The sequence below is a fragment of the Plectropomus leopardus genome, chromosome 12 (genome assembly GCF_026936395.1).
Source record: "Plectropomus leopardus strain MGB_pleo_1.0 chromosome 12, ASM2693639v1, whole genome shotgun sequence".
Taxonomy (NCBI): domain Eukaryota; kingdom Metazoa; phylum Chordata; class Actinopteri; order Perciformes; family Serranidae; genus Plectropomus; species Plectropomus leopardus.
In genome coordinates this window covers 7,887,340-7,908,678 of record NC_142187.1, presented here as the reverse complement: position 1 = coordinate 7,908,678, position 21,339 = coordinate 7,887,340, and the positions used below count along the sequence as shown (strand labels likewise).

At 37.8% G+C, this 21,339-nt stretch overlaps 1 protein-coding gene across 2 annotated transcripts; it reads left to right on the top strand.

Annotated features, from left to right (window-relative positions):
* Positions 1–646: 646 nt before the first annotated feature.
* Positions 647–8,415, top strand: pigr (polymeric immunoglobulin receptor). 2 transcript variants are annotated; one of them, XM_042497661.2, is made up of 8 exons: positions 647–776; positions 1,321–1,665; positions 2,966–3,047; positions 3,231–3,457; positions 5,621–5,714; positions 5,876–5,964; positions 6,115–6,164; positions 6,283–8,415. In XM_042497661.2, the coding sequence occupies exons 1-8, from the start codon at positions 728–730 to the stop codon at positions 6,364–6,366; spliced, it is 1,020 nt and encodes a 339-aa protein (XP_042353595.1). In that variant the 5' UTR covers positions 647–727; the 3' UTR covers positions 6,367–8,415. The 2 variants fall into 2 exon arrangements, with proteins under 2 accessions (XP_042353595.1, XP_042353594.1); XM_042497660.2 differs by having other exon boundaries at positions 5,600–5,714.
* The last annotated feature ends 12,924 nt before the right edge of the window (positions 8,416–21,339 follow it).

Below are 21,339 nucleotides of genomic sequence, written 5' to 3'. Positions count from 1 at the left end.
CCTGCAGGGTTTGAGGTTCTGATGGTATTTGAAATAAAAACAAACATGTAAAGTCCCTCCCAAAGTCAAATAACTAACTTCTCAGTGCTTTAAAAATATTTCAAGTGCTTTTGACCACCCCCTCGCTTTTAATAAATAACCAACAGTCCCGAACCGGCTGCTGGCTATAGTATATGTACCATGCAGATATGAGAGTGTTGTCAGTTTTAACTCTAAGCAACAAAGCTTCCCAAAATGTTGAACTTTTCCCCTATGAACTATTATTTCTAAGGTTTTGATTTCTCTAATATCATGGATTTTGGAAAGTTTACTCTTGGCAATGTAAATAAATCCCCTGGGGGTGTCAAAGAGCTAATGTGCCACTTTGTAGAAGTTCAACGAGTTTTATAGATTTTTTTTCCCACTTTTTAAACATTTTGAATTAAATGGCAGTGGCATTTCATGAGCAGAGAAAAAGACAAAAGCTGGAGGGATATACATTTTAGGTCCTGGAAGTCAAGCAACTCATTTACAGAACTGCATAGAAAAATCATGGCATTATACATCAGTGAGCACAGCTCCATAGGCATTTGTTAAATCTTTCCCAACTGGCAACTACATGGTTAACATCTGGAACATCTGGATCCCACTTATGGTCACATGACCGAGGGGGAAATGGGCTTTCCGGAACTTTGAGTCTGCGTTAACACAGGGGTGGGAGTTCACTTGGTAAAACTGACGGTGAAACATGCAGCAGCTCTTTATATTTGCCCTCAGCCTGTTAACATGGATCCCAGGTAACAACTAAGATCATATACTTCTAAAAATTGTCCAGTATGACTTTTTTTCTGCAGATAATTGATGGAAAAATGAATGATTAATGCCTATGATTCCACCCCTTCACTATGACTGTGCTCTTGGCAAAAACTGCTACACTATACGGTGTTGCTTATGCTTCACTTCTCTTTACCCTTTTATTGCTCTTCTGTATTAATCATTTGTTGAAAGCAAGGCAAAGAAAGGTTGTTAAAGTGATTTTCTGCCAGAGCCAGAAAGGTTTTTTTTTTTTTTTTTAAATCTTCCAAGTACAGTTTGTCCCTTGGCATGAGTGTATGTTTTATGTTTATTTAAGTCTCCAAAGGCCTGTTATATTTGTCCCCCAAAATCTCTATTATAGAGGGATAATCCAATTTTGAAAGTATGGAGAGAGAAGTTTTAAAGTGGTCTTTGGTTACAATTGAAACCAAAAGCTACTTTCCCTGTTTCCTCGATCATAGATTAGAAATGTCTGCTGACTGAAAGTTTAAAACTAAACATTCAATCATCTCCACTTTCCATCAGCCTTCCTCTGCAGGATAACCACCGAGGGAGAGCTATCAGTCATGGAGGGTCAGCCCCTCACAGTCCCATGTCATTACGAGCCTCAGTATGCCAGCTATGTAAAATATTGGTGTCGGGGGAAGATGAAGGAATTCTGCACCAGTTTAGCTCGGACGGATGAGCCCCCTTCAGCCGATTCAGCTAAGAAGAAAGTGAGCATTTTTGATGACCAGGTCCAGCTGGTGTTCACCGTGACCATGAACGACCTGAAGGAGGGGGACTCTGGGTGGTACATGTGTGGCGTGGAGATAGGTGGTGTGTGGCACTCTGATGATGTTGCTTTCACCAATATCAAGGTTATTCATGGTGAGTTATGAGTAATTTATGAACTGATGACTGGTTATTGATCCCCATTGAAAAAATAAATATTGCTTACCACCCATGCCACCACCACGGACACAAAGTGTACAGATGCAGATCAAGAGGCAGAAACACCGCTCTCTCTCTCTCTCTCTCTCATACGCATACACATACGCATACACATACACATACACACACTCAAACTTGGACTGAAACAGTAAAACTTGACAGTGCTGTTCCAGTATTAACCAAGATTCTGTTACTGTAATGCCAATTTCTCAAAAATGTCCTCAGAAACATATTTTGGTGCCTTGCTTGGCTGTAATATGAGAATTTGTGAACAGGAAGTGGGCGGCATACTGCTTCCTGCACAATAAAAAAAAGGGGGGGCAAAAAATCTGAGATCAAACAGTAGAACTAAGCAGCGCTACCCAAATATATATCAGCCAAGATTCTGTTACTAGACTGCACATTTCTTGCCTCTAATGTTGTCAGAAACATATTTTAGTGCCCTGTTTGGCTGTAATATGAGAGTTTGTGAACAAGAAGTGGGTGCTTTACCGTTTCCTGTATTGTGAAAAAACTACAACAAGTGATATCACACAGTAAAACTAAGCAGTGCTGATCAAATACAAACCAAGATTCAGATTCAAGATACAAACCAACCTTTGTATTGCCAATTTCTCAGCCAAAATTTCCTCTGAAACATACTTTAGTGAACTGTCTGTAATATGAGAAATTGTGAACAAGAAGTGGACGCCTTACTGTTTGCTGTATTGCGAAAAAAAAAAAGACTACAAAAACTGAGATCAAATGGTAAAACTAACCAGTGCCTAAAATGTCATTTAAAACATATTTTAATGCACTATTTAGCTGTAATAGCAAGAGTTTGTGAACAGGAAGTAACATGTAGGCCGAAAAAACTGAGATGAAAATGGTAAACTAAGCAGCGCTGATCAAATTAAACCAAGATTCTGTTACTAAGTTGCACATTTCTCTCCCAAACGTTTTTCAGAAACACATTTCATCATACTGTTTAGCTCTAATAAAAGTGTGATTGTTTCCAGCCAGCTGACTTGTCAAATGGACGAGTTCACATTGCAGCGCAGTGCATTCACGTAGTTGTAGGGTTTCTACCTCTTTAGCAAAAGCGAATGCCACTGTCCTTTTTTTCTTAATTCTCTGGTCATGTAGCAACAATTTAAAAGTATTTGCCTCTTTCTACTTTATAGACATCCTAGTTTTATGTAAGGAGCCTTTTTATGTTGCTGAATTACTTCTTTAAGGTTCTTTTCTTTTCCTGTAGGTATGTCAGTGTCGAAAAGCCGACTTACTGGTGAAGAAGGAAGTAGTCTCACAGTTGAATGCCACTACAGTGAGAGATACAGGTATTTTATCGCCCCATTTGTCATAGTACAGTTGTGTCACTTGTATTTACCATCAGACTGCATAGAATCCCCACTTTTAAATCAACATTTCTAAAGCATCAGCTTGTTCCAAATCTTTGATTCAAGCCAGAGTCTGATGGACAGTTAGCCGTCACTGACTCCCCTCTGACTGCTTCCCCACAGAGAGAGTGAGAAGAAGTGGTGTCGGAGTGGAGACTGGAGCTCCTGTCTGCTGATAGATTCAGAGGGGAGCTACGAAGACACTTCAGTGGCCATCAGTGATGACAGAACTAGGACTTTCACTGTAACCTTAAAGAAGCTGCAGATGAGAGATACGGGCTGGTACTGGTGCTCTGCAGGACAGCAGCAGATGGCCGTGCACGTGCTGGTCACACCCCGACCAGCAACCAGTAAGTTTACAGTGTAACCCTAAAATTAAAAATGAACATAACAAATGATCCTTTCTTGTCAATTTCTTTTTGTTTGATTTATAGCTGAAGCTGTCTAGGCAAACTCTTTATTTAAATCAGTAATAATTGATCTTTTTGGCATTTGGGGCCAGCAGAACATTAAGCAAACTGTGTTTCTGGCCTCTTGGTAAATACAAGTCCAGTATTCACTTTCCTTCCCCTGTTTTTGTTGCCATCAACTCCTGAAGACCAAAAAAAAACCCCAACAATTAATCCGCCTATAATAATCTAGCTAACTATTAATAAAGATGAAAAAACATCAACATATCCTTTCATTTTATAGTAATAATTACAACATAAAAGATTTGTATAATATCCTACGAATTAGCACCAGACGAATGACGTTACATTATTAGCATAAAGTTAAGGAGGTAAGTTATTGTGATTCTAATGGGAAAACAAATGCATTGAGGACTAACCTCATGACTCAACATTTGCTGAAATTTAATGCAAAAATTTGATGTTAGAATATTCAGTTCATTTCAGGGGAGCTGCAAAGCTGGGTGATAATTCTTTATCACTAAGTGACAACTTTCACATTATGCATACTCATTTGGATCAAAGGAGCTGTATGTGACATTCAGAGTGCATCTAAAGATTATTCTGACTGCACAAAAAAAATTAACCACTGCGAACATATGGCTTTTTAATGCAATAGGAAGGTGTACAATCAGCATTCACATCCGGGTCAAATGACTGCAGTATGGTCCAGTCAGAATTGACGGAAACACACCACCTGGATGAACATACTAATTTTAGCCCCTTAACCAGCGAGATGCAATGACATGCTGCCACTAATTACTATCTTTCTCTGCCAAGCAGCGCTCAAACATTTATCGTAATTAGTCTGCACCGAGTTTGAAAAATAGACTGAATAACTGAGATACAGTATATAATGTAACTGGCATATAGTTTTCCCAGACCTCTATCCATGCTGCTTTCTACTGTTTACTTGTTGTGCGACCTGTCTGTGCCATCAAGCTGACGCAGAACAAACCTTGCACACACACACGCGCACACACACACACACTTGTCTGCTGCTTAGCCGTGTACATAGCTCTGCTCTACTCGCAATGGGAAAGTAGTCCATAGCCAATTTCGAGCGGATAAACCCATGTTTCTAAAACCTAAATGCACTGTCTAATTTTGGTGGAAAGGGAGTATATGATTTACAGTCTGGGGCAACAGTGCTGGTTCTTTAAACAGTGCTCCAAACAGTAACAGCGCTGACAGAGCTAAAGACAGAGCTAAAGGGGGAACCTGAGGGTAGGTGCATTGATCCTTTCCTGATATCAGTAGTAATGGCCGTATGAGCAAAGTACAGAGAGACAGCAACTGACCACCTAGTAGGATACACTGTAACAGGTACTCACATGCATGTCTGACTGGACCATCTGCCACAACAACAAACAAAGAAGCTCAGATTGCAACACACAGGTAGCATTACTTTATTCTCTGCCCATAATAATAATAATAATAATAATAATAATAATAATAATAATAATAATAATAATAATGAAATATATTTGCTATTTTAATGCTCTGAATGTTGCATACAGAACTTTTGGTAAAAAAATTAATGCAGCTTTGAAAAAATACTTTTTTCTCTGCCTACGCCAATTGTTTTGCGAAGCCAGCCCTAAATCTCACAAGCTCAGTCCTCACTATGAGATTCCAGTTTTGGAAGGATCTGTTAACATCTGTGGAGCCTAGCGAGTGGAAACCAGACAAATCAGTCTACAATGGGGAGTTGTTCAGATAGTGATCTGACTTGCTGATTGAAAATCCTGAATGTTATTGAAAACTATTTAAACCAGGCTTTGTAGGTATGAAAAGAGGCACAAATCTGCAAAAATGTGGCCTTTTCCTCACGTCACTCTGCAGCTGCTGAAATGAAAAGCAGCCAAGTGTAGCTTTAGGAATCAATATGTGTTTGTGACAGATGGCGGGGGGCTCCTGGGTCTCCAGCTGTACAAGGTATTGATTATCACGAGTCACTTATCAAGAATATTGATGTTATGATCTCTGTGGGTGCTGCTACAAACTCTTTTCTTTTGCTTATAATTGTATATCATTTTTCAGCTATAATATCTTTATCTCCAGCCCCAGTGTCTGTGACATCCCCACCTACACGCCTACAGTCTGTTGCATACCTGCCTCCACCCAAACCCATCACTAAGTCCTGGAACAGTCACAGGTAAGAGTGAAGCACTTCTTTATGATTGTGCCTTTAAGTGCTGTTAAATAGAAATTTGTCATCATCTTGGCCGTCATACGAGAACAGATGCAGCACAGGCTGGAGCTGCTCTTGAAGCTGGACTATCTGTTCAGACCAGTGTGTGCTTGTGTCCGTTTTAGTCACATCTTGGAGTCTCTGCTGGTGTGTGCTTCTATAATGCTGCTTGTGGGCTTGGCCATCTTGGTGAGAAAATTGTGGAAACAGCACAGTAAGGCAACTTCTCATTTCTTTGAATATTAAATCTGAGCAAATTCATACAGCTGACCTCCTTATAGGTCTATAAAATGTTACACAAGTATTACATATCAAAATTTGCATTATCATTTGTGGCTTAAAGATCCTCAATATCTGTTTCTAGAGCAGGATCCTTTGCTGAGACAAGTTAAGATGATAAAAGCAAGGCACAATGTAAGTGGCCATTAAAATATCTGTCACTATTCTATTACACACTGTTTGAAGATAAACGGCAATATCAAGGATATGCTTTGGCGATTATTGTACTCATTTTTCTTTCTGTCTCCCACAGGAGTACTCAGGGGATGTAGGTGACCTGCAAAACGCTGCCGTCGTTTTCCTTAATAGGGATTCTGAGGAAGTACATATGTACTGAGCTTTGTCAGCGCAGCGTTTATTGTTACTCTTTGTAACTGAATGTAATTTTTGAGTTGGTTCATTGCACACAACACATGCTTTATTTCCAGTGTTTTTTGTAATTTAAACATCAGCATGTTTAAAGACATTTTGATGTTTTCTACTTGCTGTTTTTGGTATGCAACTGGTATATTCTGGAGAGTTTACAAGACTATACTTTTCCTATAAGCCAGATTTATCAAATATATAATCATGTTGTCCTCTACTTAATTTTTTGTCTGTTACTACCACTAACAACACCAAGGTCTATTATTATGTATTATCATATTTTTTTTTAATTGGAGATTTCAACAAATTGGGTTTTCAGTATAATCATATTTGCTTTCTTTTATTCTCATAAATCCAGTAAATCAACAAATAATTATCTGATGAATAATTTTGACACTAGATTTTTATGCGTGGACAAATATGCCTAATTTTACAGGTCCATTGTTAACATTTTCTATGAAGTTCCGTGGAAAGAACTTGTAATTTGGTAAGAAAATTAGGCGAAGTTGAAATGTTTGTTATTAAGACAAACCTTTATAACAGATTTTTGGCCACATGAGGGCAGCAGAAGCATGAACACAAGTGACCTCTCACCTTTGATATGACAAACTTAATGTGATGTGCAGCGGCACACCATTAGGTTTGCAGTCCCAGATGACCACACACATTGCAATTTATACAATGGTTTGTATGGTATCCTACAAATCTGCATCCCACAGTGTATTGTTCATATGATCACAGCCTTCCGAAATATGTTGGCTATACATAAATTACTTGCACAACATTAAGTGGGACATTTATGAATTTTGGTGCATTAATTTTCATAGGAAAACATACAAACAGTGCAGGCAAACAGTCCTAATATTGGCTATATATATTTTGCAACTACAATAAACCTCCCATAAAGGCACTGTACCAAAACATCTCCTAAGTGGGACCCTGTCCAACAAACATAACAACTATAAACCGTTAAGACACTTAGCTGGCTACCTGTAACTGTCAGCATACAATGTTAGGTGTAACTGTCAGCGTAACAGACAGAGCCAATGAGCCTCTTTTTCCTGGTTCCCCTAGAGTCTAGGAGCGACATTAGCATTCCTTTGTAACCTTTTTATGTCTCTATTGGATGGAGGTCCAATGTTGTAAACTCTCCTTTTAGCTCCATGTTTGGTCCTCACCAGTTAACAAGGGAACTATCTGGCACTTTGCTTCTAAATGGTCCACCATGTTTACTACCAAGTTGCTAATTGCTAATTGTTGCTAATTGTCTGTCAGTTGGAGCAGGTTAAGAAACATGGAATTGTTTTTTATTTATTTTTATTTCATTTTTTTTTAACTGTTAACACCTGCCTGCTGAACATTATGAGAGCAGAGAGTAAGTTGTTGACTGTAAAACCAAAACAATGAGTAAAAAGATGCTATAAAGCTTTTTAGTACTGAGGGAAAGAATAGAGTTTATGTTTTCCAGAGGAATTTCCTTGAAACAACTGCTACTTTTTAATTAAACTCTAGAACATATATTAAGCAACTAACTGAATAAATAAGACAAACATAGTGCAAAGTATTAAAACATTTATTTTTGGTCTCTTTGGATTCATGAACCTGGTATATTGAAAATTCTGGCTGTGGCCCTTTTTAGAAGTCCGCATACCGTATAACACAGTATATATATAGTTTTGTGGTAGAAATGTATTAGACATGAAGGTATGTATGGTTTGTTTTTTTTGCCATGGTTTGGTATTTTGAGAGATGTCTCAGAGTCCTTCACACTTGGCACACAAGGAGGCTCTGGATGTCCGGAGGTAGAGATAAGGTGAGGACCTTGTAGATTTTCCTGACTCCCATGATAAACAGGATATTGCTTTGCCTTCTCCCTGGTGGCATGATTATATGTGTTCCTGTATAGCCTGGTGTGGGACATACTGTATAAAGATTAGCGAATGTAATGTAACTTTAAGTTTTTCTCTGCATCTCTTCGTTGATTCCAGATTTGTATTTTAATAAACTTATATTCAAGTAACTGAGGCTCATCAAGTTTGTTCTCTCACTCACTGAAGTGGAGATTATTTTAATGATGTGGACTGTTAAACACTATCATGCTGCTCAAGAAACAATGTATCCTTCAAGTCTAATAATTCCACTGGTCATGCACACTGACAACCCCCCATTACGGGATTGTTGTCAGCTCCAAATTGCTTTTTGTTGCTTCTAACTATTGCACAGGAAAAAGTACAATATGAATGACTAATAAGTGCTTAGGTGGTATATCTCATCTGCGCAAAAACCCCATGGGACTGACATTTCATTTTCAGTTTGGCTTGCTATTTTAGCAGACGGCAGTGTTTATTTCATAATGAGATAATGAAATGGCCAATTAACACATGGATACATGGTGTGTTCGACAGAAAACTTGCGGGAGCAAATTCAGGCATCGTGAACGTTGTTATGAAACTTACTTATTTTAAGAAAGAAGTGAGCAAATGAAGACAGAAACCATTAGAAGGAGTTCACAAATTAACTCTGAAGGAGAACAGCTCTACATTTCATGCTTGAACTGTCTGTTCTCATACTGAACCTCAAACGACGTGTTGGAATTGTAAATTGAACGAGCTAATGAGACGGCCAAAAGTGCTGTGGAACCAACTCCCAGCTCTTAGTAATAACGTTGTCTTCCCACCACATGAGGAAAGGTCATTTTGCTGTTTGTGATACAGAAAAATGGAAAAGTAAAATGACATTCAGTGCTCCTTTGTGCGTCATATAGGCTTCAAATGCTTGCACCTCTGTCCAACTCTCTGGACTAATTTCTCGCTCTCATCACATAGGGTCAGTGCTGCTGCAGGAAATGTGGAGTGCAGCTTTTTGATGTTGAGTCACAAGAAACTGAATTATTTTAATCCACTGTTTCGAGCACTGTAAATAGCCATTTGGCATCCAGTTACCTCATGTTGATTAATTCAACTGAGTCATCTGTATACATTTATTTATATCACCATACTGGGCAAACCTATAATCTCTCTACCTATTTCACAGAGCTTATGTTGCAAACATTATTTGGATCACAAGACATCTGCTGTCTGTTCTTAATGTCTGGACAGAAATTAAAGAGAAATGCTTCGTGTTATCTGACAGAACTCAAGGCTATTTCAGATGCCATGCTATAACACTGCTTTGTTATCGCCTCTGCTCATAGCTTTATTTTGCCTTATTTTAATATCTTTACATTTTTATGGCATTATGTCACTGGCTTGTCCATCCATTGTCCACTCAGAAATGATTACATTTAAAATATCACAGCAGTTGTGCAATTTTTTGCTCTTCCATTCTAATTAAACACTTGGTCATGTACAGCGGGATTTGCTTTTTTTAATGAAATTACACATAGGCCTGTGTGGTCAAGTTTTTCTTAAATCTTTTTTCATTTTTTCATTTTATCGTGTGGAATGCTGCATAATACAGTGCTGCTCCTTTCTACTATGTTTTTATTCTCTATCTTTTATTCTCTTACATGATGTTTTATTCTGTACAATTTTAGTCTATTTTGCTCTATTCTATAATGTTCTTGTCTACTCCTTTTCTGTTTCTATCTAGTGTTCTATTCTATCTACTCTCTGTTGTCCACTCTAGTCTAGTTGAGTTTCACCACTGTGTCCATGTCACAGGGACTAAGTCATTAATCTAAATGCGTTTAAAGTGGAATCAGTTCTGCCACTAGATGGAGGTCAGCCTTGTGTGAAATATGTTCTTTCTGTTATATATATAGCTGAAGACTGTGTGTGTGTGTGTGTGTGTGTGTGTGTGTGTGTGTGTGTGTGTGTGTGTGTGTGTGTGTGTGTGTGTGTGTGTGTGTATTAATGCACAAAAAATGTTCCCTTTTTCCTTATAAAAAAAAAAAAAGTGAAGAAAAGCTGGAGGCTGTTGCTTGTCGCAGCGGAGCTCAACACAGAAAAAAACAGGATTTAAACCTCTTAACATTCATGCATTTTCCATTCAATATGAAAAACATTTCAGTTCTTGCACATGCATTAGAAATTACATTTCTGTTACAGCTCCCTTGAGTCTTGCCATTTGAGGGCGTCAACAATCAATACAATTGTACTCCCCTTGTGCTCAGCTGCTGCAGATAATAAGGCATTACTGCGAAACATGGAGGGCCAGCACAAAGGATAATGGACTTTTGTATGTTCTGTAAAATCTGTATAAAGGCCAGGCGTTGCACAGGCATGCATTGTCCTCATTAAATATTGCACTGTTCACCCAGACCCAAGTGGACAGAGGGATTTACTAGGATAAAAATATCTTAATATTCATGAGTTACCTGAAAGCTTGAGATACTGAGCGTATACTGCTGTTCAGGGGATGATGGTTGCTGTCCATAAACCAGTGTAAAACATCAGAAATAATATTGTTCACGGGCTGTTTTTTTCAGCAAAAATATTAATTTCTTTTTCGAATGTTGTTAAACATGCTTTCATTATTTTGTACTCTGCCTTCAATACTCACAGGTCCATCATAGTGTACATGGAGAAAGAGGAATAATTTCCCCCGTGTTTCTATAGTAACAGAAGATTAGAAACAAAAACAAAATGAAATGTTATCTAGTTGCCAGATCCTGTTCAGATCCACCGTGACTTACCAGAGTGCCTCTCAGCGGCTGAGAGAGCATGACGAGGCTGAAAATGAAGGGCACAGGCTGGTCCCCTGTGTGCTCCTCTGTGTACATTACTGTTAAAGGTACATGTCCAAACCAGAGCTCACTTCACACCTACTGCAGAAATACCTCCTGTACTCCCAACAGTTATCATTTCATTTTCACTTTAAACATGAGAGCGGTTATCACAGTCGGACTTGAACAACAGCAATAAATGAGTTAATTTCAAAACATTTTTATTTCAGCCAGGTTTTTATGTGGATGCTCAGTGTGAGGCCAACATGTTTTGTTTACTTGATTTTATCCAGTTTCAACAGGATCAAATGTAAAGCCTTTCATTCTGTAAAGAAAATATTTATATGAAATACTCTTTTATTTCAGCTCAGACAGACCCTTGAGACAGTGATAAGCTCTGAAAAAAATATGTTCATTTTCAATAGCTAGAGAACAATGATAGAATAAAACCAAAGGTGAAGTGCAACCTCATGAAAGCTCTTGCCTGTCTTATTAGATAATGTCTACTTTTATTCCTTCATGATCACTTAGAGGGATTAATTTTCTAAAGTGTTTTCTCCTGCTTTGTACCTTCTGGCTCTGTTCCTATGTTAAGGGGGGGAAGCTTTGGATTCTAGGGGGACTGTAAATAGTTTAATTGATGCTTTGAATTAAAAGTTAATAAACAAACACACATGAGAGATTTTCCTTTTTCTTAGCAGACATTGGTGAGACAGTATGGTTGTTTTGCCGAGCAAACAGAGAGAGATTAGCAGTCAAAGAGGACCTAGGACTGATCCCTGAGGATCATCATAACGCGCCTTGCAACTTCTTATACGTTATCAGAATATAATATAAACTATTAGAGAGGTAATGAATAAGAGATAATATACGATCTTCTATTAAAATACTAATTAGATTTTCTTCACAGCTCAGAGGATGCATTACAATTAGAATGCTATATTATTTCAAATGCTGCTTCCTGCATATAGGAACACGGACATTTATTGCCAGATTGATTTGAGATATATCAATGTTATTCTCAGAACTCTGATTGCCTATATGACATTTTTTTTGGGGGGGGGGCATTTTCAATCAATTTTTAGAAATATATCAGCTAAACTGACCATTTGGAAGCATTTCAAAACAAAAATCTTAGATCAGGGGTTGTCAAAGTTTTGATAACTGAGCACCATTTTAGGGAGCCAGCACATGATTGAGCATTGCATGAGAAACACACTTTTTTATTTTATAACATTATATGATGAATTTCTTTCTAACAACATACAACACTATGGCTGATGACACGCCATAGAATGAGTTATAATGGCACTTTTTGACATTTTTATATCATACTAACACTTTATAAGACATACCAATTGCAGTAATATAATTATATTTCAGTTTTCCAGTTTTTAACACATTTGAAAGTGATAAAAATAGAGGGACAGCACACTGACACTGATTACCTATTGCACTTACCCACAGTAGTATGGCAACATCACTTGGACAAACCACATGTAGAACTACAATACACCATAATACTGGAACTCACTGTATATTATAACTATTGCTTAGGTTGTGATGCAGACTGAGGTCAGACAGAAAAACATCATTATATTGTCGATTAAAGAGTAGTTCTTACATTATTGATCCATATAACATCACTATTACAATTAATTATATTATAGTCTATCTCTCTCTCTCTCTCTCTCTCTCTCTCTCTCTCTCTCTCTCTCTCTATATATATATATATATATATATATATATATATATATATATATATATATATATATATATAGTACAGGCCAAAAGTTTGGACACACCTTCTCTCATTCAATGTGTTTTCTTTATTTTCATGACTATTTACATTGTAGATTCTCACTGCATCAGGCATCAAAACTATGAGTGTAAATATATATATATATATATACACACATATATACACACACACACACACACACACACACACACACACACACACATACATATACATACATACATACATATATACATATATACATATACACACACACACACACACACACACACACACACACACACACACACACACACACACACACACACAGTCTTCAGCTATATATATAACAGAAAGAACATATTTCACACAAGGCTGACCTCCATCTAGTGGCAGAACTGATTCCACTTTAAACGCATTTAGATTAATGACTTAGTCCCTGTGACATGGACACAGTGGTGAAACTCAACTAGACTAGAGTGGACAACAGAGAGTAGATAGAATAGAACACTAGATAGAAACAGAAAAGGAGTAGACAAGAACATATATATATATATATATATACAGTTTAAGGAAAAATAATGTATAATAGAAAAATGTATATTCCAAACTTTTGAGCCACAGCAGCTTTTGAGGCGCTTTGTTTATATCTATTAATATCTATTAATAATATCTATATATAATATCTATTATTAACTTTCTTTAACCAAAAAATATATATATATTATAACCAAGGCTACAGTATTTTCCTTACAGTAATGCAAAATAAAAGGTACAATAACAGAAATTACATAACATCTTTGTTGATTCATAGCCCAGTGCCCACATCCACACCCACACTGCAAACCTTTAAGAGTGATCTTTGGCGTCACTGAGGTAATATAACCACTCGGGTATTGAAAGAAACATTTGAAGTGACGAGTGAGAATCACAGCATTAAGGATTTTATACCTGTTCAGTCTTCCTCGTTACATAAACATTTATAAGTGTCACTGACATCTGATTACAAACAAAGAGTAACATAGTAGCACATTCCCTCATGAACTGTCTGATTGCATTACAATGTGTAATAAATGCAATCATTATGATATACTATAGACATTCATTGTATATTTTTCTTAAATTTAATTGAGCTGGATTCCTTTAATAGTTGCAGAATAGCAGCAAACTGTCTTGGAAAAAGCCAGAGGAAACGAGACTGTTTTGACCATTTACTGAAGGGGCTGCATCAGGGCTCAGCTCCTTCAACAATGAGGATTGTGATTTTAAATGTCATTGCCAGCATGAAGCAGCATTCCTGCAAAGTGGTCCAAGTGGGTCAAGAAGCATTGTGTTCTCATCATCTGCAGAAAATGCACAGTGATAACAAAGGGCACTGTGCGTAGGCTGAAGCCCCATTGTGCATATGACACTAACTATCTCTCTTTTCCCAAAAAGAAGAAACAGACTGACATATTCAACAACTGTATTACATAATTTGGCACTTATTTCCTTTCACATCAGTAAATCTGAACAGCAGTGAATAGTTTCTGAAATGTTTGGCCCTGGTCCTCATTTTAGCAGACATACAGTACACAAAATGGAACTCTAACTTTGCAGCTGAGCTGCTGTCTTTTGCAATGGTGAACTAATTTTATAGGTGAAAAATTAAACACTGGAACACATCTGTGTTCCATTTTAACACGCAGAAAAATGCCAGATCTATTCAGGTTATATCTATTTGCTTGACTGAGCAGTGCCCTTGAATAACATATAACATATCAATTATGTGTTGAACATAAACAGAACTTTAAAAATATTGCCAGATTGCTGTTATTTCTCTCGACCTTTGACTTTGACAAGTTTGATGTGAGTCCTAACAGCGCGCTGACTGATAATGTTGGATTTCATAATCCTATCAAATTTATATGAATCCCTGATATTGGTTATTTGCATATAAAAACCTTTCTGCTCCAGAGACAAGATGCACTTGCTGAGGACTGTGCACTGCTGATGGATGCTGCATCTACAAAGTGCTGTCAAACTATTCTGCATTGTGGTATAAATATTAGATTATAATGAAAACAGTTCATTATTCACAAAAAAACCCATTTTTTTCTATTTTGCAAACTAACCTTAAAAGTCGTCAAAAGTTAATTTTAAAAATATCTCATTCATCGCTGAATATGGGAAAGTTAACTTGTACTTTTACCATGAACTGTAGTTGTCACAAAATCAAAGAAAATATAAGTGGAGTCCTTTGCGGGTAATTACCCTTGGCTATACTATATGTCTAACAATTTACAACCCCTGCTTGAAAGAAGATGCTGAAGAAAACAGAAGCACACAATGGGATCAATATCTATTTCATGCTTCTATAGAATCATTGGCGCTGTACAGTACAACACCTCATTTTTGACCTGCTCTGTGTGTATGAGTTGACATTAAAGTGACTTTGGTCATTTAGAGGCTGATGATGGCCATGAGTTTTATGTTACAATCAAGAAAAAAACAGAGTAATTTTATCGTAAGTGCAGCTCCCCCTCAGCAGGGGCCTAATGCTTTCTGGGACAGAGCACTTTCTCTACAGCTCTTGTTTCACTTTCTCATTACAGTGTAGCACACTTGGAAATGTTTTGTAGCATTATATAACAACAAACAGCAACTTGTCACTAAAGCCAACCAGCTGTGTTGTCTGTTGGTCTCAAAAATGCAGATATGATACATGTCAAATGTACAAGTGTAATGTTCAGGGGTTTGTAAAAACAGAAAGGCATCTGTAGTTGTTTCTTAAGTAGCAATGATGTGTGGAAGATGAAAAAACCTCCGTGGACACTGACTTGGTTGCATAATAATCAATTTATTACAACAAAGTTCAGCATCCACCAGGCACCATGGTCTGCCTGGGAGAGGATTCAGGACCAATGCAAATCTCTCTATCTTACAGCTCATGCAAGTCTCTTATATAGGTACAGGCATCAATACATTTGTCCTTAAAGCCAGTAAAGCCAGTAAAGACCCCACAAATATGTCCTTTTGTGAAAGGAGCCTCATTCCATGTTACTTTTAGCCTGGTGCCAGTATTCTGCACACTTGGCTCCCAGGCCTAACCATCCCTAGACCTTTGACCTTGAGGCCTCCTTGCCTAACCGAAATAAGAACCTTAAGAAACGGAGCATAATACACCACACAACATTTTCTTCTGCCATTTGGTCTGCATCACTTTATAAAGTTGATAAGGTGAATGTTTTAACAGAAATAGACCAATTTTAGAATTCATTTGGAGTCATTTTTCTCGACAACATAAAATCCACTCATCTCCTTTTAACTTTGTTTTGGTCTCCACCCACATCAGGTAGCTGCTAAATTCTCTGTCTTGTGTGTGTGGTTCTGGGAAGATTTTGTGCAGCTAGTTTTTAGAGCTTTTGGGGTAAAAACAGCTTACTTCTGCTGCTGGAAACAAAGGTCGTGGTCGAAAAGGTCAAATAATCTCCTTTCCTAACCACTTTTCCTTAAACTTCAGAGAAAAAGTCAGGAGGTCAAGGAAAGATGTGAAGGAGAATTCATAAGGACTTAGGCAAAGACAGTCGCGGTGTTTAGAGAATCTGACTGAACTTCTCCTTGGCTTTGTTATGATGCGACAGCAGATGTTATTGACGTGGGTCTGCTGTGATGAAACCACAATATTCACATAATGGACTACAAAAAGCACATCCTCACTGGATTGGTTTGTGTGCAGCAAAAAGGTTTTTTACGTAAGTGTTACGTAATGTGGCTCTTAAAATGTGTGCCATAAACACTGAGTATTACCATTATGATCATGACAATAATAATTATTATTAATAATATTGTTATTGTTGTCATTATTATCTTAATCCAGCCTACCTCGATCTGTGCGTACTCGCCATGTTGTTTAATGCACGTTATATAGGCTAAATGAGGACAACCTGGTGAAAAATATTACATAATTACCAAGGTGAGAATCAAAAATAAAGAGTAATATAGGCTGCCAGTCACACAAGTAAAATGTAACGTTGTCACACGAGTTGGTTGCTGACACTCACCCTCCTTTTCCCTTCATAATTGTCATCATGAATCCTTATATGATTTCATGAAAATAACCCAATAAATATGAAAATATGTACGACGTGTTAGATCCACGACTGCACATCTGATAATTTTTACATTTCAAACGTGAAAAATTGGAAACATCAGTTGTCTTAAAACATTCCCTCTTGTTCTGGTTAATGTGCTGAATCTAATCTTATAGGCTATAGATGTTTATTGGCACTATATTTTTGCTAGAGGCTTTATTAGAGAGAACAGTCAATAGTAAATATTAAAAACACATAAAATTAATTAAAATACAATAACAAAATGAGAATATAAGATATATATAGATATATATATATATATATATATATAAAACAGATAATATATTATAACAGATATGTTTTTTGATAAACATAGGCCTTTAGCCTAAATTCACGACAGAGATGTGATTATGAGCTTGTGTACAGCTTAAGAAGCAGCACACAGCTTAGTAAACAGCTCCATATTGACGTGATCGTGTTTTAAAGTTATTCAGCTCATACAGACTGTGGATCTGTGGTGTATTCGATGCGACGCGTCACTTTAAAAGTTCTCACCGCAAAGAACTGTGGGGCGGATTCTCTCCTTTCCTTTGGTAAAGGATGGTCCAGTGTATCCTATGCTAAAAGAGATTATAAAGGAAGCCTTGACGCATCTTTCCTTAATATTAGGAGAATTCAAACAGCTCTTTTTGTGGAAGCCGCTCAGGTACTTCCGGTTCATCTCACTCAGTTAGGAACCTTCCTAAGCAAAAAGAGGCATTCGACCGCAGCCTGAGAACTTTATTAAAATAGGAAAGTTACAGGCTGTCACAGTCTGCTGTGTCCTGATTCCTTCTGGCTTTTGGGAATACTGGTTTAAGTGTCTGTTTAACACTTTGAAACCTGGATCAACATCATTTTTCTTGTGCTCTGTTCAGACTCCTGTCACCTGTCAGTATTGGCAAATTGATTTAATTTCTTTTGAAAACATAGGGATAAAAGGCATTGAGGGACTTAGAAAGAAATATCATGAAAACGGCAAGATATTAGTTAGAATAGAATTTTCTGAATCGGTATGACATCTGGGTATTTATGGCATTTATCGCTTTTGTTCACATACTGCATACTGCATTTTGACCAAATCAGGACATACTGCCAGTGTAGTAGGTGGTTTCGGACACAGTCTGTGTTTTCCCCTCTTGTGTTCCTTCATTTGTCCAGTTACACACCTGCCCTGCATAAGCCTCGTTAATCCTTCCCTACGCCTCAGTTTCTCTCAGCCAATCAGCTCTCTGCCTGTTCTTCTTTTTCTCCAGCTGCACTTCATCCCCTCATCAGTCAGGTTTGTATTTAAGTCCTGGTTGATTTGATAGTGTAATGTTCTATTGCTTTTTACTTTAAATTAAAAAAAAAAATCTTTTGAGTTCCCGTTGCCAACTGTCTTTTGAGTTTAGGTCCACCTGCTTACCTGTTAGCATTGTCGCTACCAGCAACAGATATAGTACTACAAACAGTCATTTGATCACTGAGAAGAAATATTATTATACTGAAACTTTAACCATTTGAAACCTGGGAAAACAGTATTGTTTTCTTTCAAAAGCATGGGAAGAAGGCATTGAGCAACAAAACAAAAATGAATGATTTGCAAGAAATTAGTAAAAAAGTACATTACCTGAAAATTTGTATTTCAAAAAGAGAGAGAGAGAGAGAGAAACTAAAAAGCACAGACAATACCTGGATGAAGGGATTACAAATAAACCAATTATGTGACAATGTTAAATGTGTAATTTAAATTGTTATATAGTTTAACCTAGCTTTGACCTTTTAAAGCAGTCTGTCAAATCCAACAGCGTTTTAAATCCTTGAAAACTTTATGTCCAAAGTCACTGCATTTGTTCTGATTTAGGTACATAGCTGCCAACAAGTAGAGTGGGTGTTAAAGAGTTAAGGCTTTATGACATTTGCTATTTATATTCAAGGGCTTTGTTGTTTTTGTTCTGTCAAAACTCCTGTTTGTTATTTTAATGCTAATGCCTTGAGGATTACATGGTGCACTGCAGAAGAGACAATTCTCTTCCTGCTCTTATGAAACCTTTTCAAATCCCATTAGAATTAGACACTCAAAAAAATACATATTATCCATCAACATGCTGTTAAATCTCTTACCATTTTTATGATTTTCTACCTAACAATAGCAGTATAATTGGTACATGACTAAGTGTTCCCATTTTGGGATTAAAGCAGTTGACTTCTTGTTAACCTCTCTTAATGTAAGGATTATGTGCATGTCAATGGCCCATTTGCTGCTGTGGTCAGCATTAGAGTTGGTGGGCAGAGGGATAACTGCTCAGTGTTCAGTGGCTCGATACTTAGCAGCTATCAGACGGGCTGTCAAGGTCTGCAGTCCCGTTCACATTTCACTGTGTGACATTCGCCTGCTGAGGGATGAGGGGAAGGAAGCAGCCACCGTGACGGAGAGGGATGAAGGACACACCCTGGTGCTAGAATATCAGTTACATCAGTGTCACAAAGACAAATTCAAATTTTACCTCGACTTTATTTACAGTCTTTACCTCCATATGCAATACTTTACATATATTGTATTACAGTCATTCCTAAATCTGATGTCCAGCTCAGCCCTGTCAGATCACCTCAAGTACATAATTTACCAGCACCACCAATCATGATCCAAATGTGTTTATTTGAATTGATTTAAAATTAGATGTTATTTAATACTAGAGTAAGGTCGATTTCTGGTTTTGCTGGTCTGATGTGTGAGCTCAGAGCGGTTTGATTTATGCAAACAGGCTGAACTGGCATTTGGCATTATGTCGCATTCTAGCAATTTTAAAAGTAGCCTAAGCCACAGTGCCAAACCCAACTCAAATTGCATTAGTAATAAGCAATATGACATCATGATCAATATAATATGTTTGTATACTTACTGATGGAGCAAGTAGTGCTTTTAGTTGTATGTAATTTACTGCCGAGCCAGGACATTACAAACATAGGAAGAAAGCAGGTAGGCTACTTCCATCTTTTAAGTGTTTCTCCTGACTGTTCTCGAGTGCACAGCTGATAGCTGTGCGGTTTGTTTACATGAAGAAACAGAAGGTCATATTAAATGGTTTCAGTGTGGACAGAGTGCTCTGGTGTTACATGATGCAAAGTGATAGATATTCGCTTTCTGCTGGGACACTGAGCCGTTATGTTCCACTTAGCATTGACTGCTGAATTATGAAAAACACCTGGTAAAATTTGGTAAATGGGTTCGGTGATCGGCTTAATATGAAACCAGTTTGAAAATGTTCACACCAGCCCAACCCGTTTTAATGCCAATAAAAGTGTTACGGGGGGTGTTTAGAGGCTCAAGTGCGAGACAACAAGACACAGCAACAAGCGGAGTTTTACGAGTGTTTATTACAGAATAGACTTTACAAAACCAAAATCACACACGACCTGCACAAGGTAATACCTAGCTAGGAGGGTGGAAATGAAAACGAAAACTGAATTGTCGAATAAGTTCGACCAGAACACGAATAACAAAATTACAAGCTTAATACTGACTGATGAAAAACTGAATGAAGCTCAGACACGACAGCGTGTATGAATTAAGAGCCTCAACACGGACAGAATGGTCAAAGACCAGAAACACAATTTACCTACCACCATTCATTGCACACAGAATTACAACCTGAAGGGCTACATGCCAAAAACACACTACAGAATTACAAAATCACTCTCAGACTGACTGAAAGGCTACACGCCAAAAACACACCAAATAAATGCTAGCAACGAAGCTAACCTCTTTAACAAACACTTATCTGAGTACCAGCGGAGAATAGGGAACAAAGGTAGGGGTTGGGCAGGTGGGAAACTGGTGGTGACGAGGATAGGGATCCGGCTGATCGACGTGGCGGAAAGCAACAGTGGAAGCTGATCCAAGGGATGTCCTCGGATCCAGGGAGAGCTGGTGGAAGCTGTGGTGGTGAACCTGGGGAGCCTCTTTGCTTGGCTGGAGTTTTGGCTGCTACGGCGTGTCGAGGTATGGTGGAGAAGTGCTCAGACCTGGGGTGTGATTACATTATTCTTTGGGGGCTACAAGTACACACCCCAATATTCATAAAGTATCGACAGTATCAGTGGGCAGCAGTCTCTATTCACTTATTGTTACAGCTATCCATCATGTAACAGCATTCAGTGGTTTACCAAATGACAGAGAGGGAGGCAGAAGGTGTGGAGGACGCTGGAAAAAGGGCAGGCACAGGTGACTTAGAGGTGGTGAGTGTGAATAGTGTGACTTTCGGAAACTGTGATAGAATACAGCAGAGTACAAGTCTATCATTACTCTTTTTGGCCACCTTATATCGATCAATAGACACACAGTCACTGACAAGATCATATTTGCTCTAGATGATTCAAGGAGAGGAGAAGGGTGAAGACAGGGCGGCCCAGGTGACTTGAGGAGATGAGCGAGGGTAGAACACA

What these genes read in the sequence shown, in the direction of transcription:
- pigr (XM_042497660.2), top strand. Translation starts at nt 728, where the DNA reads ATGCAGCAGCTCTTTATATTTGCCCTCAGCCTGTTAACATGGATCCCA. An exon ending in CACACCCCGACCAGCAACCA is followed by an intron (nt 3,458 to 5,599) that starts GTAAGTTTACAG and finishes ATCATTTTTCAG; the next exon opens with CTATAATATCTTTATCTCCA. An exon ending in AAGTCCTGGAACAGTCACAG is followed by an intron (nt 5,715 to 5,875) that starts GTAAGAGTGAAG and finishes TGTCCGTTTTAG; the next exon opens with TCACATCTTGGAGTCTCTGC.